Genomic DNA, 17729 nt, shown 5'->3' with positions numbered 1-17729 from the left:
TCTTTGCTACGGTAAGTACTATAATCTTTTCATACTTGATGATATTGTATAATTGGTTTCTCAAAAGATTACTATATAGAAGGAAAGATTATACTTATCATCACAGATAATGTAAAAAGAAAGAACCTCCATTTCAAGGACAAGAAAAATGTAACCTCAATATAAATGCAAAGAAAATCTATGCAAAAAACTTTTAATACTTCTTTATGAATGCCCATTTCATACAGAGTATCACAAACAGCTGCTATAAAAGAAACAAAATAAATGGAAGATTTAATAAATTAACTTGCAACAGATTCCTAGGCTTAATTTGGAAAGTCACCCATCTATTAGACTGAAGCTTATCTGTGAAATATTTGCTTCCAATTTGTGTTTTTGCTTATCTTTTCTTCTTCCATGTAGATTAATATAGCTATGCCACTTTATTCTTAATATTTACAATATTTAAGGAAAGACTCCGGAGTAGTCTCCAAGTAACTGAAAAGATGCTTAAATTCTCTATATTAGTTCTCCCTACATTTCTAAACGTGAGAGTATCTAAATTCTTACACTATTTGGTTTGAACTGTGAGTTCTTAAACATATGACATCTATATTTTATACAGATTATACTTCACTTTAGAATTATCATATCACTTTTCATTTTAATATGTGATAATTAACCATGTACTATAGGAGGTATCAGTGAAGCATTTTTTAAAAAAGAGCAATTAGTTCTCCCTTATCACTTGCACCTAAACTAGCAGGTGATTTATTTCTGCTAGTTGCTACTGATGTTTGTTTCAAACATCAAGAAGTACATGAAGAGTTTTACAATTCAAAAGAAAACACTTACTCTGATTTTTAAACTAAGTATCTCAACAACTACAGCTCAAGATTTATGACATTGGAAAGGATCCATAATCATATTTTCCTATTCTCTCAGTTAACAGGATGATGCCAAACAAAAGCCATTTACCTTTTATCTGCAGAAAATAAATTTTAATTCCAAGGGTAGAAACAATACAGAAAGAAAAAAAAAATGAGAAAGTGCCTAACTTGACATAAAAGCCTAGATAAATATTTGATAAAAAGGAGAATTCATCACCAAAAAATATTTATAGTCTAACTATATGTGTAAGACATAATACAAAGACTTTCAAAATCAGAACAAACAATACCTGTCATCATGCTGCATTATATTTTATGTAGTACATATTATTTTTCAAAGCACTTTGTTTTTCTCATGGGATTCTATTTTTGGTTGATTGGAGGAAGAGCAGTAATCCTAAATCTTACATAACTTATCAGACTAGAAATAAAAGCAATCCAACCTACTCATTTGTTAATTTGGCAATTTTCATTCTTTTATTAAAATGTAGTTGCTATTATAAGTCATCCTATTCTTCTTTTTCTCTTAAGCTCATTTTTACTTCAGAACATTCATAAGTTTACTTGCATCAGGAGTTACTAATATGCTTGAGGCTTTCAATGACTAGCTATTTGAATTTCTAAGATCAAATAAAAGCAATCACTCCCAACAGCCTGGCCATCAATGACCTTGTGAATCGATGCTATGCTTCTGCTGGCCCTGTTAGGGATATGAGAAACATAAAGCCCATGACAAAACAACATATTTTCTACTTTGAAGATATCCGCCCCAACAAAGTAAATGTATTTCTGAGTGATTTCTTGATAAAGATGGAAATTCTACAGTAATAAGGTAGATAGGATATAGGCATGAATTAGATTGCTGTTTTTTATAATTCAGCCTGAATAAACTTTATAAAATAAAAAATAAAGTGAATGGAAGATGCTAGAAAGGGAAGTAAAAGAGCTTGTTTCTCATTTTATTAAGTTATGTCTTTCCAATGACCAGAGTGTGCTACCCAACTCAAGGCATTTTTATTTCTCAGTATGGAAGTACTGAATTTCCCTTCCTCCTAAAAGAAAGAAGTCCCCATCCTGAACACACCAAAATAGAACACTGAAGAGCACACTCTCTGATTAGTGATGTAATTAATAACTCCTGGGAAACCTAATTTTAGCTTCAGTTCAGTTCAGTCACTCAGTCATGTCCGACTCTTTGTGATCCCATGAATCGCAGCATGCCAGGCCTCCCTGTCCACCAACTCCCAGAGTTCACCCAAATTCATGTGCATCGAGTCGGTGATGCCATCCAGCCATCTCATCCTCTGTCGTCCCCTTCTCTTCCTGCCCCCAACCCCTCCAAGCATCAGGGTCTTTTCCAATGAGTCAACTCTTCACATCAGGTAGCCAAAGTATTAGAGTTTCAGCTTCAGCATCAGTCCTTCCAATGAATACCCAGGACTGATCTCCTTTAGGATGGACTGGTTGGATCTCCTTGCAGTCCAAGGGACTTGCAAGAGTCTTCTCCAGCACCACAGTTCAAAAGCATCAATTTTTCGGCACTCAGCCTTCTTCACAGTCCAACTCTCACATCCATACATGACCACAGGAAAAACCATAGCCTTGTCTAGACAGACCTTTGTTGACAAAGTAATGTCTCTGCTTTTGAATATGCTACCTAGGTTGGTCATAACTTTCCTCCGAAGGAGTAAGCGTCTTTTAATTTCATGGTTGCAATCACCATCTGCAGTGATTTTGGAGCCCAAAAAATAAAGTCTGACACTTCCCACTGTTTCCCCATCTATTTCCCATGAAGTGATGGGGCCAGATGCCATGATCTTCGTTTTCTGAATGTTGAGCTTTAAGCCAACTTTTTCACTCTCCTCTTTCACTTTCATCAAGAGGCTTTTTAGTTCCTCTTCACTTTCTGCCATAAGGGTGGTGTCATCTGCATATCTGAGGTGATTGACATTTCTCCCGGCAATCTTGATTCCAGCTTGTGCTTTTTCCATCCCAGCATTTCTCATGATGTACTCTGCATAGAAGTTAAATAAGCAGGGTGACAATATACAGCCTTGACGTACTCCTTTTCCTATTTGGACCAGTCTGTTGTTCCATGTCCAGTTCTAACTGTTGCCTCCTGACCTACATATAGGTGTCTCAAGAGGCAGGTCAGGTGGTCTGGTATTCCCATCTCTTTCAGAATTTTCCACAGTTTATTGTGATCCACACAGGCAAAGGCTTTGGCTTAGTTAGTAAAGCAGAAATAGATGTTTTTCTGGAACTCTTGCTTTTTTGATGATCCAGCAGATGTTGGCAATTTGATCTCTGGTTCCTCTGCCTTTTCTAAAACCAGCTTGAACATCTGGAAGTTCACAGTTCACGTATTGCTGAAGCCTGACTTGGAGAAATTTGAGCATTACTTTACTAGCGCGCGAGATGAGTGCAATTGTGCAGTAGTTTGAGCATTCTTTAGCATTGCCTTTCTGTGGGATTGGAATTTTCCTTAGGTGTCTTTTCCTTAGGTGTCTCAGTCTTTCTGTTTCATATAGGAAAGGAATCATGAGTTAATCTCTAGGAGTTCACTGACATGCTAACTGGCATTTGGTTTTAACCACTGCTCAATTCTTTCTCCAACTTCCCTTCCCTCTTTCTTATCTTCTACACAGGAACGATAAGTTACTATACTAACACATTTCTTCCTACTTTTCTCAACTCTCAGATAACAGAGAGATGATATTTTGGAAGAAAAATTTCCATTTAAGTTGATTTATGATTACCACATATGTGACATATGTACATAAATAATACTTATCAGTTTTTTAAAGGCTTTTACATTTTAATATGGTGACCCTAAAAATGTGTATAAAGAAAAATAACTGAACCAAATGGTGCCTCAAGATTCTTATTTACAGATGAAAATAAATCATCTAATAACTAACACTGATGCCAAGCAACTAACAAGAGGCAATTTAACAGATGAGGAAATGCTAACTGTAGCAAGGAGGATAAATCTAAAAGTTGGGAGACAAATTAGGTGAATGTCAGCATGTGCACACAGCTAAAGTGATTTTTTTCCACAACAATGATATGATATCTCAAAGTACTGCAGTGCAAATGACTAAAACAACACCTATCAGAATCAGTGAATCATTACCTCCAAATTGAAAAAGCAAAATGGCAAGTATATGAACTCTTGCCTTTAAAACAGCTCTTTGTATCTTAAAGTATTACTAGCTTAAACAGCTTAAATGCATAATTACTAGCTTAAATGCATAATTTATGTTCAACTTATTGAATAGTGTTTGACGAGGAACATTACTTTCAACTTAGTTCTAATCTGCTAGAAATATGTCTGGCTCCATTATTCTCACAGAGGTTACCGGGACATTATCAGTATACTCCCTTAGGTACTTTCGAAATTTGGACATGCTTCTGATATCCTCTCCCATTTTCTGCTGTTCTTCTGTAAGTATAAGGTCAGTGAAACATCTGCAATATCAGAATGACATAAGTATGATTCATATTTGACTCAAAATGTATCTATGTAAAATCCCTTCCTGTGGTATCTCTTGGGCTATCCACTGACTGGCTAGATCATTCTGTCCTGCTTAACAGAATCACAGTAATGTCAGGACCACCATTAGTAGGAAGTATTAAGTATTGCTGTAAAATTGAGAATAATGTCTTATTCAAACACTTGGGTTCTAAGCACTAACAGAAAGGTAACTAGAAGTTGCTGCCCAGTACGGTGGGAAAATATGAAATTAAATAAAGAGACTTGAAATTGTATTAAACTAAAATAGGACATGTGACAGGAATTGGGCCTTGTAGATTATAGGGAAGTCATTAGAGGGTTTTAGTTAGAGGAGTAAAAATAATCCAACCACATTTCAACAGCATTACTCTTGCTTCTGTGTTAACAAACTGAACAGGTTACTAAAACAGTACAGTGAGAGATGAGAGTGAGTAGTGGATGAATGAAAAGTGGTTTTGTTTGAGATATGGAGAATCAAGAGCATTTGCGACAGAAATGGCTCAGCCAGTAAAGAGTCAGCCTGCAATGTGGGAGACCTGAGTTTGATCCCTGGGTCAGGAAGATCCCCTGCAGAAGGAAATGGCAACCCATTCCAGTATTCTTGGAAATATCCCATGGATATTTTGGAAATTCCCATGGATGGAGGATTTTGGATATTCCCATGGATGGAAATATCCCATGGATATTCTGGAAAATCCCATGGATGGAGGATCCTGGAGGGCTACAGTCCATGAGGTTGCAAAGAGTCAGACATGACAGCGATTTCACTCACTCACAAATGTGGGTTATGAAGAGAAAAAGAGTCAAAAAAAGTTTTCACCTTTATTGCCTAAAGAAATGGAAGCACAAAGTTGTCATTTCTAAAATGAGGAAATGTACCAAAGGAATAGATTTTGAAAGAGTATCAGAAGTTTATCTCAGAGTTGTTAAATTTGATATATTTGATATATTTACTAACCACCCTAGCAAAGAACAGATATGAGTACAGAGTCAACTAGAGACACAGGTTAAAGATATAAATCTGTGTATATTGGACAGTATTTTAGTCATAAGACTAAATGAAATCCCCAAAAGAATATGCACACACACACACAAAAAGACAACTGAGAACTGAGGGGCACTCCAAAGTTTAGAGTTTGGAGAGACCTGAAAGATCTGACAAAGATGAAGTATTTGCTAGAAATTCAAGGGGGTGGGGGGAATAATCAGATAATGTACTTTCTGAAAGCCAAATAAGAAAATGTTTCAAAAAGCAGAGGCATCAAACATGTTAAGTGATAATGCTAAATGTAACAGGATGAGTACTGAGATCTGACCCACTGATTTAACCCTGGTAGAATGGCAGGGGTGAAAGCCTGATTAGCTTTCAAGTGGATGGATTCAAGAGAACACGGAAAGAGAATAACTACAATACTAAAATTAGACAATTCCTTGAAGGAATTTTGCAGTGGGAGGACAGAAATGGAATTGTAGAGAGGGAAAGTAAGTTCAAAAGAAGATATTTTAAATATAGAAAAATTAATAGCATGCTGGTTGGCTTATGGAAAAGCTACAGTGGAAAGCTCTACCAAGCTCCCATCCCCTAACCCCATAATCCCATGAAGAAACAATAAGGAAAACGGAAGAACTGTTAGAAGCAATATCTTTGCTGATAAAGAGGATGGAATGTATTGCACAACTGAAGAACCTGGCCTTTTTAAGCAATATTTGCAGTTTCATTCATAGTAATGCAAAACCTAAATTGGTACAGATGTAGCTGAGTCAGCCAATATGTATCAAGAGTATATGGAAGCTGATAGCTTCTATTTCCTCAGTTTGGGGGGAAAAAAAGGAAAACAGTTATCTGACAGAAAGATTGGGAAGAGGTGAGGAAGGGTCGATGAATGAGAAGATTTGAAACTAAGTCATCTAGGAGACTAGGAGAGTGCCCTGAACTGGGGACACACCGTGTGGCTGCCTGGAAGCACTGTGGGCTCACTAGAGGTTAATAACCGTTCTGCAAGTGATCTTCTGGGCTAGAGAGAGAAGCTATTATTACTCCCCTTTCTAAATCACTTATAAGAGTAGAACAGGGAATAAAGTTATAGTCCTCTGAGCTTCTCAGGGAACTATCAATTTAATCTTATTTTCTGATTTGTCTGCCTTGGTCAGTTTCAAATAAAGCATATTTTTTATCAAACTACTTTGAAGAAACAAATTACCTAATATGGCAGTCACAAAATAAGATGGATAATGAGTCAATTTGCTGTTCAAAAGAAAAGATATATTTGTTTCCAAGTGAAACTTAGCAAAGATACCAATGTTATTTCCAGACAAGGAAAAGGGTTGAAGGGTTGGAGCAGGGAGAACAGACCATGTGTTAACACCTCATCTTATCTCCAGGGCTTAGTGAAGTAACTGATAATCAGCACTCACAAACCATGTTGAATAAAGGAATGAGTAGATGAGTAAATAATGAAACCTAAAGAAAGAATGTCAGAATATTTAAGACTGGCTAAAAGACTGAAAGTAGCATAGAAAAACATAAGAGTAAAAGATTGGGTTCACTGAGAGATGCAAGTCAGTGTGAAGAGTCCAAAACGATATTCTTTCAAGGGTCTTTTCTTAAAAAATACTTAACCTTAACCCCACATCTGTGAATTAGGTCAAACAGAAAAACACAGAGGCAAAATTGTAAAAGACAATATTAAAAGCTTTTAAAATTCCCTCGAGTTCTCTTTCCCTATCCTCTAGAGAGAGAAAAAAAAAAAAAATAGAATGTTTGCCTCTGTGCAACTGTGAGACACATAGTCTATATATTAAACACTGGAAAGAAATTAAAATGTTTAACAGTTGATGGCCTCTATTAATTGATTTAAGGTAAGTAAACATAGGGAAAGGTAAATGGCTTTATGAAAGAAGAAAAATGTCTTACTTGTCAATAATAACTGTGGAACCTAACCCAGTGAAATCAATTATATACGTTATTTTTTTTCCAATGCAAGTGTGACGGTAATGCAAAGATCATGTTAATATCAAAAGTTAACTTTTCAAATTAATGGTTTAATATCTTCATATTTCATCTTAGAATTCTCAAGTCTAAAAACTGCTTGATTTTTTTATTGCTCTTATGATAAGGTCTAAACACCTGAACTTGAGGTATCTAGGCCTTATGATTAAACTTGGCTTACCTAAGTCTTATCTCTGGTCACGCTTGTCCTCACATATCATATTTCACACATCCTTGAACTACTTATACTTCTTAATTCAATTTTCTCCTTTTAGTCTCACTGTTGGTCCCTGTCAAAAATGCTCTTTTAATACCCAGAAAACACCTACCTCATGTCTTACATTAAACTTAATGTTCTTTGGAAGAGCATCTGCTTTATGAACTATCCTAGCAGGCTACACATTTTCTACTTAGTTCCTATCACACTGTAATACTATACAATTGTCTAATTACTTGACTGTTCTCTAAAAGGTCATGAATAGCTGACATTTAAAATTTTTTTATTTACTATATTTATATAACATTTCTATTTCAATTCTTGAGCATACAGGAGTTACATGTGGCACAAGTATAAAAAAAAATTAATCTGTTGAATAAAGTTCTGAGGAGGGCATGGCAACCCACTCTAGTACTCTTGCTTGGAGAATGCGCAGAAACAGAGAAGCCTGGTGGGCTACTTCTACATATCTAGAATTAATTCATTGAAAATCACTAATTCCCCTTTTAAAAAAAGCAAAAAAAGGTTCTGATAAGAATTATTCAGCATCATATAAATATTAGTTTAGTAAAGAATATGTGAAATAAGGAAAACTTACAAAGGAATAGACATAAATCTATCCACATGTACAAACTGAAAGAAAAATAGTATTAATGTCTTCAAATTACTTTGTCTTTTTTTCAAAGTATAAAAAAAGCACTAAAACATGGCACTTGAAAATAAATACTTTACCTTGTTTTAGATCAGTACTTCTTGTAACAGAGTCTGACAAATAGCAGTTTGGTAAAGGGTATGATGAAAACATTGGCCAAGGATATGGTTCATCACCCTAAAAAAGAAGCAAGACAGATGACTTTAGGAAGTAGTTTAATATCAAATTTTAAGACTTTTTGAAGTGACATTTAAATTAGCTTTTGTTTCATAAATTCTAGAGTTGTAATATAACCAAAAGCTATCTTATAATTCAACATTCTAATGGATACTAACTAAAATAAAATATAGAAACATTAAATACTGAAGACCAATTTGATAATTCTATAAACAGATTGCTCACAAAGCTATTTCTCTTGCGCTGTAATCATTTCGACCTCACCATTCTTGGTGTGAAGAGTCAAAACAAGTGCCCTTAGTACAATAACAAAAAACCCTTCCAGAGAAAACCAAACTGTATGGATACTGATGAAAAAAGAGGTACTCAATATTGTCAATGCAATTCAACAAAATTAGCCATGTGGCTCAAACAGTAAAGCGTCTGTCTACAATGGGGGAGACCCAGGTTTGATCCCTGGGTCAGGAGGATCCCCTGGAGAATGAAATGGCAACCCACTCCAGTACTATTGCCTGGAAAATCCCATGGACAGCGGAGCCTGGTAGGCTATAGTCCATGGGGTCGCAAAGAGTTGGACACAACTGAGAGACTTCACTTCACTTCACTTTAATAAAAATTAAGTATCATGAAGGAGAAAGTTTTTAAAAGTGAAAAAAATTCAAAGACACACAAGGAAAATGACAAGTTTTTAATAAAATAATATCCTACTCTGCAACAGAAACTACCACTTGTGACATCTTGTCATGAAAAATACTATTTTCATTAGGAACTGTTTACTTGTATCCTAACTGTCATTTGAGTTGGCTACCTTGCTTCAAAATGCATTCGAAAAACATTCTCCCCTCCCTTTACTCCACTTACCTTCTCCAGTAACCTTGGAGGCAAAATTCGTTCCATTGGCCCACCAATAAGATTTATTCTAACAAGAACATGATTTCTCTCTACTGATAAGCTATCAATTATAAACTCCCTGAAAAATAAACATACCAATTGTTACTGCCTTAATTAAATATGATTTAATTTTAAGATCATGTCAGTGCAATGCATAAGGAAAAAAGCAATATAGTTTCTATAGAAAAGGGAGAGATACATTCACTTTATCCTAGAGCTTTCCGACCTAAGGAGCAAAGAATTGGAGATATAATTGATATAATGAAATGAATGATATGAAGAATATTTTCTTAACAAATGCTATATGTCAAAAAGAAATGACATGAAGACAGGCAGTACTTCCACAACAACTTTACCACATTTTTAGTCAATGTTCCCTTCAGTTCTAGTTGTTGTTACTCAGTTGCTAAGTCGTGTTTGACTTTTTGTGTCTCCATGGACTGTAGCACCCCAGGCTCCTCTGTCCTCCACTAAGTTCCAGAGTTTACTTAAATTCATGTCCATCAAGTCAGTGATGATATCTAACCATCTCATTCTCTGCTGTTCCCTTCTCGTTTTGCCTTCCATCTTTCCCAGCATCAGGGTCCTTTCCAGTGAATCAGCTCTTTGCATCAGGTGGCCAAAGTATTGGAGCTTCAACTTCAGCATCAGTCTTTTCAATGAATTTTCAGGTTGATTTCCTTTAGGATTGACTGGTTTGATCTCCCTGCAGTCCGAGGGACTCTCAAGAGTCTTCTCTAGCACCACGGTTCAAAAGCATCAATTCTTTGGCATTCAAACTTCTTTATGGTCCAACTCTCACATCTGTACATGACTGCAGAAAAAACTATAGCTTTGACTGTACAGACCTTTGCTGGCAAAGTGATGTCTTTGCTTTCTAATACACCACCTAGGATTGTCACAGCTTTCCTTCCAAGGAGCAAGCATCTTTGAATTTCATGGCTGCGGTCATTATTCACAGTGATTTTGGAGTCCAAGAAAATAAAACCCATCATTGTTTTCACTTTTCCCCCTTCTTTTTGCGATGAAGTGATGGGACAGTATGCCATGATCTTAGTTTTTTGAATGCTGAGTTTCACACCAGCTTTTTCATTCTCCTCTTTCACCATCATCAAGAGGCTCTTTAGTTTCTTTTTGCTTTCTGCTGTAAGTTCTAGGACAAGTATCCTATTTCAAATTCTAAACTTTGCATCCTCCACACTTCCTGCAGCTGTTAATACTATCCTCTATATCAAAACTAGAGCATTCAGCAATATAGCCTGATCTATACTACTTTTCCAAGGCCTAGCTAGGGTGGAGGAACACTTTTTTTAAAGATTACGGACACAAAAATAATGCCAGCTATTGAATGTGTATCCAGCATATGTCAACCAATTCAAGGTAATGTCAAGTATGACATTTTAGTAGAAAAAAGTTTTCAAGATATTACCATAACATCGTTTCATAATAATCAGAATTTATGACTGTGAACTAACATAATTAAGAAAATGAAGTAAAAATTGCCTCTACAAGAGACACAAAAATCAGACATTTTGTTTAATGGGTCATCTTTCTCATGTAGTCTGAATTTAAAGGTGACACAACTTAATAAAGTCAGTACTTAACTAAAACATAAAAAACTAAACAGAAACTTAGAAAGCAGTACTCTGCAAGCCATTTCCAAAAACGTCATTCACAATCTTTTTAACTGATATTTATGCTTTAATTGCTTTTTACTCTTATTTAAATCTACTGAATTAAAATAATGGAAAACATGAAATAAACTGTACCGAAATTACTGTCTTAACAGAATATTTGTAAAGAAAACTATTATTCTGTCTTAGTATTTTTTTTTTTTACCTGTGACTTTCAGAGGTTTCTAAGGTATTTTCTTCTTGAGCATTTAGTAACAATTCAGATACTTGATACTGAGCCTCCAACAGAAGAAGAGTGTCTAGATCACAGCATACCACACTTAACAACCTATATAAAAAGGAACAATAAAAATAGATATTCTAAAATACATCCTAAAAGTTTAGAGAGTCTCTTGGTGTCTCAAACACCTATACATGGAACCACAAGTTTTGTAAGTAAAATTATGCAGTTATTTCACATATATTTTAAATAACTGACTTCAAAAGATTTTCTTATTGAAATACTATTTAAAGACCATGGGTAATTTCTAATCTATGTTAAAAATTGATTTAAATCTAGGAACCTTCTCAACTAATAATTTAAAAATTAAGGGGTCTGCCCTGGTGGCTCAGCAGTAAAGAATCCACCCTGCCAATGCAAAAGACATGAATCAATCCCTCACCTGGGAAGATTCCACATGCCGTGGAGCAACTAAGCCCATACACCACAACTACTGAGCCTGTGGGCTACAACAACTGAAGCCACTCACTCTTGTTCTATAAGAGAAGCCACCACAAGAAGCCCATGCACAGCAACTAGAGAGCAGCCCTCGTTTGCTGCAACTAGAGAAAAGCCCAAGCAGCAACGAGGACCCAGCACAGCCATAAATAAATAAATACAACTATTAAAAAAGACAGTGCTCTTTAAAAAATAGGGAACATTAGCAAATCTATAAAAACTACAGATTGCCATCACTTTACACCAAATTAAATATAGAAGGAATGACAGAATTTTTTCGCTATCAATCCAGGAAATGTTCACCAGGTGAAATGTCAATGGCTAACTTTATAACGGTCAGAAAGAGCTGAAAACACCTAAACATACTGATCTATCTTAACATCACTAAACATAGAAATCACGTGGCTCCTACTGTGATGCAAGAGGATGTACAGTGTACCATCTATGAAATATTCTTGCCAAGAAAACTGAACCTGAAACTAACCAATCCAAGATATCTCATTATCAATGTATAGGAAATATAAGGCTCAGAGAAATATGTAAAAAGACATCCAAGGGAGAAAGAGTCAACCCCAAAGCTAGAATTTGGAGACTTCTGCACATTATGTATTTCTTCAGGAAAAAAAGAAAAGAAAAAGAAGGTTCACTTTAAAAAGAGGGGGTAAAGGAAGTTATAAATTAAAAAGAAAAACAAATGTGAAGATTCTGTCTTGACATGATTCAACCAAAAACTGTAAAAGCGTATTTTTGAGTAATACAGAAATTATCTCCAAGGTATGTTAAGTAAAAAAGCAGAGGAACAAAATGTGTACAGTGATAGCATTTGAACAAAAACTGAGAAACATTTAAATATACATGTAAATACATATTTGTTTTTAGATAGAATTTCTCTCCAAGAACAGAATGAAACTGGCAAGAACTGTTAGATGGGGTGGGGGTGTAATCTGACAGACTAAGGGAATATATTTCTCACAGTACATCTTTTATAGTTTTTCAATTTTGGTGCAATCACATGCTTTACCTATTCGATAGCATCTTCAGAAAAATATCTGATGGACGCATTTAAGAGCAATTCAATATCACTCCCCAGAACCTATTGAAAATGACCAAATGCATACAAAACTAAGAGAAAATCTACTATCATCAATTTAGATAATGTTTCATATTTAGTTTATAAAAGTAAAAATATTTGTGCTAGATAAACAAAAAAAACTACTTAGACTTCTGGTTTAAAATGGTAGTATAAATTGGTATTTCCCTTCTCTAAGTCTAAAAATAACCCCAAGAATTGAGAAGGAAAGAAAAGATTATAAAAATATTTAGCTACAAAATGAGCTGAAGGACAGTCAAGAGCAGTCAAACTTGGGCAAAGATGACTATGGGAGGAAAGAAACTAAGAAAGGACATCATGGCTGCCAATGAAAAATAAAAAGATTAATTTCCCCCCCAAATTCATAAAAAAAATTTTTAAAAATGAGTATACTCAGATGAAAAACCTAATCCTCTGTTTGCAACAATGGAAACAGAATACATGAGACAGAAGCAGGAAAATCCCTGGTCCTATTGTGGTTCCTAACGGAAACAGAATACATGAGACAGAAGCAGGAAAATCCCTGGTCCTATTATGGTTCCTATAATAAAACAAACAGGTAGAAGGTGGAGTCACAGACAAATCAATTACTAGTTACTGGTTATAGGTTATAGAGACAATTATTAATAGTTAAAACTGACTACCCTCCATATTGAGATTGGCAGGGACAACACAAAAACATACACAAATCCCAAAACTTAGGCCCACAGAAAGAGTTCAACTAATTGGGAATATGACCATACCAATAATAGCTGATGAAAAAACTCACATCCCTCCAAAAAGAAATATCACAGGATGCATCCAAAGGTGCTCCAAGAAAAAGGATGAAATAAGAGGATGAGCAGATGGCAAACACACACACACACATACACACGGAGAGCTGTCATTATAACTTGAAAACTACGACCAAACAATTGTCTGTAATTTTTAAGTTAAATAAAATGTATTAGAGCAACAGGCTGTATAACTTACAGAATATTATACATCAATTATCTCTTTATTTAAAACGTTTAATGTAAAGCAATAGTGTCCAACAAGTTCTTTGCACAAAGTAGAGCTGTATAAGCACAGGGAAGAAGCAGCAAAACAACCAGAAAAAATAAAACATGAACTGGCAGAGCTAAGGAAAGAAGCAGAAGAAATGAAAGTGTCGTAGGAATTAAAGCACAACTACAAATAGCAAAAAAGGACAGATGCTGCTAAAAGCAGAATAAATGTTATAGGGAACAGAAAAGTATGAAAAATATAATGAAAACAAAGAGTTCAAATTATCGTTTGAAGATTTCTCTTCAACCTAACAGGACACAGAAATAACCTAACAGGACACACCTTTAGAGATACTAGTAAAATTCTTTCCAAGAAAAAATCACCACAAATCTAAGTATATAAAGTGACAGCATGTCCATAAGTCAACTGAAATCAGAAGAGTCAACACTGAGACAGAGCTTAGTAAAGCTACTACACTTAGAGAAAGAAAGACCACTGGGGTATCCAGGAAGAGTCACTAAGAGAGGTGGGGCTGGGGGCAGGGAATCAAGCTGCTCTCAGACATATCCATAGCAACATTCAATACCAGCAGGACAATGAAACCACACTGGGAGGAAGTCTAAAATCAGATATTAACACACATTACAAAACTGTGATAATTTTTAACCTGTAGTAATGACATGAATGGGAGAAGGCAATGGCAACCCCACTCCAGTACTCTTGCCTGGAAAATCCCATGGACGGAGGAGCCTGGTGGGCTGCAGTCCATGGGGTCACTAAGAGTCGGACATGCCTGAGTGACTTCACTTTCACTTTTCACTTTCATGCATTGGAGAAGGAAATGGCAACCCACTCCAGTGTTCTTGCCTGGAGAATCCCAGGGACGGGGGAGCCTGGTGGGCTGCCGTCTATGGGGCTGCACAGTTGGACACAACTGAAGCGACTTAGCAGCAGCAGCAGCAATGACATGAATAAACAAAAGAAAATACAAACAGATGCAAATATATCAAGGAATTTTAAATATGTCAGGAGCAGATAGAATTTCCTGATAGACTGAATATTTGGAGCAAAAATAAGAAAAACACTAAGGATAACTCTAGATGTTTTGTTAGAAAAATAAGAATCAAGTTGTGGGAAACTAAGTAATAAGGCTTTAAGCTATAAAGATTTAGGGTGCATCTAGTAATCTTTCTACTTTCTTCAGGCTATTAAATCAGTGAACGGGTAGTGAAAATAACCTCAGCATCCTCTAGTTTATGATTTGAAAGGAGGAGTCCATAGAATCTAGATGAACAATGAGAAGATCCAAGGTGAGTTAGAGCATCTGTGAAAGCACATGCATGCCTGGACTGAATTCTCATTAGAGAATGAGTAAATAGAAACTTTCAGAGAAGGAAATGGCAACCCACTCCAGTGTTCTTGCCAGGAGAATCCCAGGGATGGGGGAGCCTGGTGGGCTGCCGTCTATGGGGTTGCACAGAGTCGGACACGACTGAAGCGACTTAGCAGCAGCAGCAGCAACAGCAAATAGAAACTTTAACAAATGAGGGAAGACTTTTAAAATCTTACTTTTAAAATCAAATACTAGGAATAATGGAGAGTTTCACAAATTTGATCCAGCAGTAAATTAAAAGAACAGCATACTATGATCAAATACAGTTCATTCCAGGAAGAAAAGGCTAGCTTAATGTTAAAATATCTCCTGAGGTAATTCATGGCATCCATATGTAATAGAAAATAATCATATAATCATCTGACCAGATGCCTAAAAGCGCCTTGATTTAAGATTCAACATTTCACAGTCTACTCCATATTTTCCAAAAAATGTTGAGTAAATTTAAAAAAAGGTTATTTCTTTAAGGAGACAAATTCATTTCAATGCAAGAGTATTGAAAGTATACAAAAGTATAAAGGGGAAAAGCATTCCCACTGAGGTAATGAGAAAAGCAAAATTGTCCATTATTTAGCATTGTTTTACAAGTTTAAGCCAATGCAAAAAAGATGAGAAAAAGAATGTTACCTGAAAAGAAATAATGCTGTTCATTATCAGAAGATGATAAAACCGTTGATTTGGAAACTACTCATCCCCATGACACAAAATTCAATTTACTTAATTTTAAGAAATACTGGCTGAATACCTACTAAGTGCCTACTACTGCTTTAAGTGCTGAAGATACCGCACTGAACACAAATCGACAAAAATCCCAGTCCTTACAGAATGCCAAAGTACTAGAAGAGGGGAGAAAGAAACAAAACACAAACTTAAAACACAGCACTGATACAACTAAAGCAGGGAAATGAGTAAGGAGTTGTAACAAGAGAGCAATGGGGATGGATCACTGTACCCAATTTAAAATAAGGCAGTTAGGAAAGACCTCATCAAGAAGGTGACACTGGGTAAAGGCCTAAAAGAAATAAAGAAACAACCCATGGGACTATCTGAGGAAAAAATGCGCTAAGACAGCAGACAGCTTGAGCTAGTGACTAAAGCTGAGAGCACACGTGCCTGTTTGAAGAACAGGAAAGGAGTCAATGTGGTGCTAGAGGTAAAGAATCTACCGCCAAAGCAGGAGATGCAAGAGACACGAGTTCAACCCCTAGGTTGGGAAGATCCCCTGGAATAGGAAGTGGCTCCCCACTCCAGGGGTTCTTTCCTGGAAAATTTCATGGGCAGAGGAGCCTGGCCGGCTATAGTCGGAAATGACTAAGCAACTGAGCACAAGGAAGCCAATGTAGCTGAAGTGGAATAAGCAAAGGAGAAGTATTTGGAGATGAGGTTAGAGTAAAATTAGGGGTCAAGATCATACAGGACTCTAAGGTCACTGTAGGAAGTCTGCACCTTACTATCAGTCAGTCAGTTCAGTTCAGTCATTCAGTCGTGTCCGACTCTTTGCGACTCCATGAATCGCAGCACGCCAGGCCTCCCTGTCCATCATCAACTCCCGGAATTCACCCAGACTCATGTCCATTGAGTCAGTGATGCCATCCAGCCATCTCATCTTCTGTCGTCCCCTTCTCCTCCTGCCCCCAATCCCTCCCAGCATCAGAGTCTTTTCCAACGAGTCAACTCTTCACATGAGGTGGCCAAAGTACTGGAGTTTCAGTTTTAGCATCATTCCTTCCAAAGAAATCCCAGAGCTGATCTCCTTCAGAATGGACTGGTTGGATCTCCTTGCAGTCCAAGGGACTTCTCAAGAGTCTTCTCCAACACCACAGTTCAAAAGCATAAATTCTTCATTGCTCAGCCTTCTTCACAGTCCAACTCTCACATCCATACATGACCACAGGAAAAACCATAGCCTTGACTAGACGAACCTTTGTTAGCAAAGTAACGTCTCTGCTTTTGAATATGCTATCTAGGTTGGTCATAATTTTCCTTCCAAGGAGTAAGCGTCTTTTAATTTCATGGCTGCAATCACCATCTGCAGTGATTTTGAAGCCCCAAAAAATAGTCTGACACTATTTCCACTGTTTCCCCATCTATTTCCCATGAAGTGATGGGACCGGATGCCCTGAGCTTCGTTTTCTGAATGTTGAGCTTTAAGCCACTCATCCTGATAATATGAGGAACTTGGTAAGTATAGAATTGAGATTACTTGATTTGCATTTTACTGGGATCACTCTGACTGCTGCGTACAGAACAGGCCAAAATTAGGCAGGGACAGAAGCAGAGGTACCAGTGTAGAAAAAGATATAGTGATAATTTAGATAAGGCAGTAGCTTAAAACGGTATTGTCAGTAGAGGATCTATTTATTAGAAAAAATGGCTCTGTGGCAGGTAGACACTTAGGGTGGTCCTCATGATCCCACCCTCCTGGTACTTATGTCTTTGTGTGATTCTCTTCTCTAGAATGTACGCAGGATCTGTGTCTTGCTTCTAGTCAGAGTAGTTAAAGGTGATTGGACAGATGGAATTACCTGAATGTGATTACATAAGACTATGCCATTCTTGGTGGAGTGTCTCTTTCTTCTGTTGGCTTTGAAGAAG

The 17729-nt window shown here is 36.5% G+C and overlaps 1 protein-coding gene across 2 annotated transcripts in view; it reads right to left on the bottom strand.

The window, feature by feature from the left end:
- TBC1D32 (TBC1 domain family member 32) overlaps positions 1 to 17729 on the bottom strand; it is a 207492-nt gene that overhangs the window by 70105 nt on the left and 119658 nt on the right. For both annotated transcript variants that reach the window (XM_024996951.2, XM_024996952.2), the window contains 3 exons: positions 11152 to 11274; positions 9283 to 9391; positions 8325 to 8421 (listed from right to left, as the gene is read on the bottom strand). In XM_024996951.2, the coding sequence (XP_024852719.1) occupies positions 8325 to 8421; positions 9283 to 9391; positions 11152 to 11274 (329 nt within the window). The remainder of the gene's footprint in view (positions 1 to 8324; positions 8422 to 9282; positions 9392 to 11151; positions 11275 to 17729) is intronic.

The sequence above is a fragment of the Bos taurus genome, chromosome 9, assembly GCF_002263795.3.
Source record: "Bos taurus isolate L1 Dominette 01449 registration number 42190680 breed Hereford chromosome 9, ARS-UCD2.0, whole genome shotgun sequence".
NCBI classification, from domain to species: domain Eukaryota; kingdom Metazoa; phylum Chordata; class Mammalia; order Artiodactyla; family Bovidae; genus Bos; species Bos taurus.
This window is presented reverse-complemented; position numbering and strand designations above follow the sequence as displayed.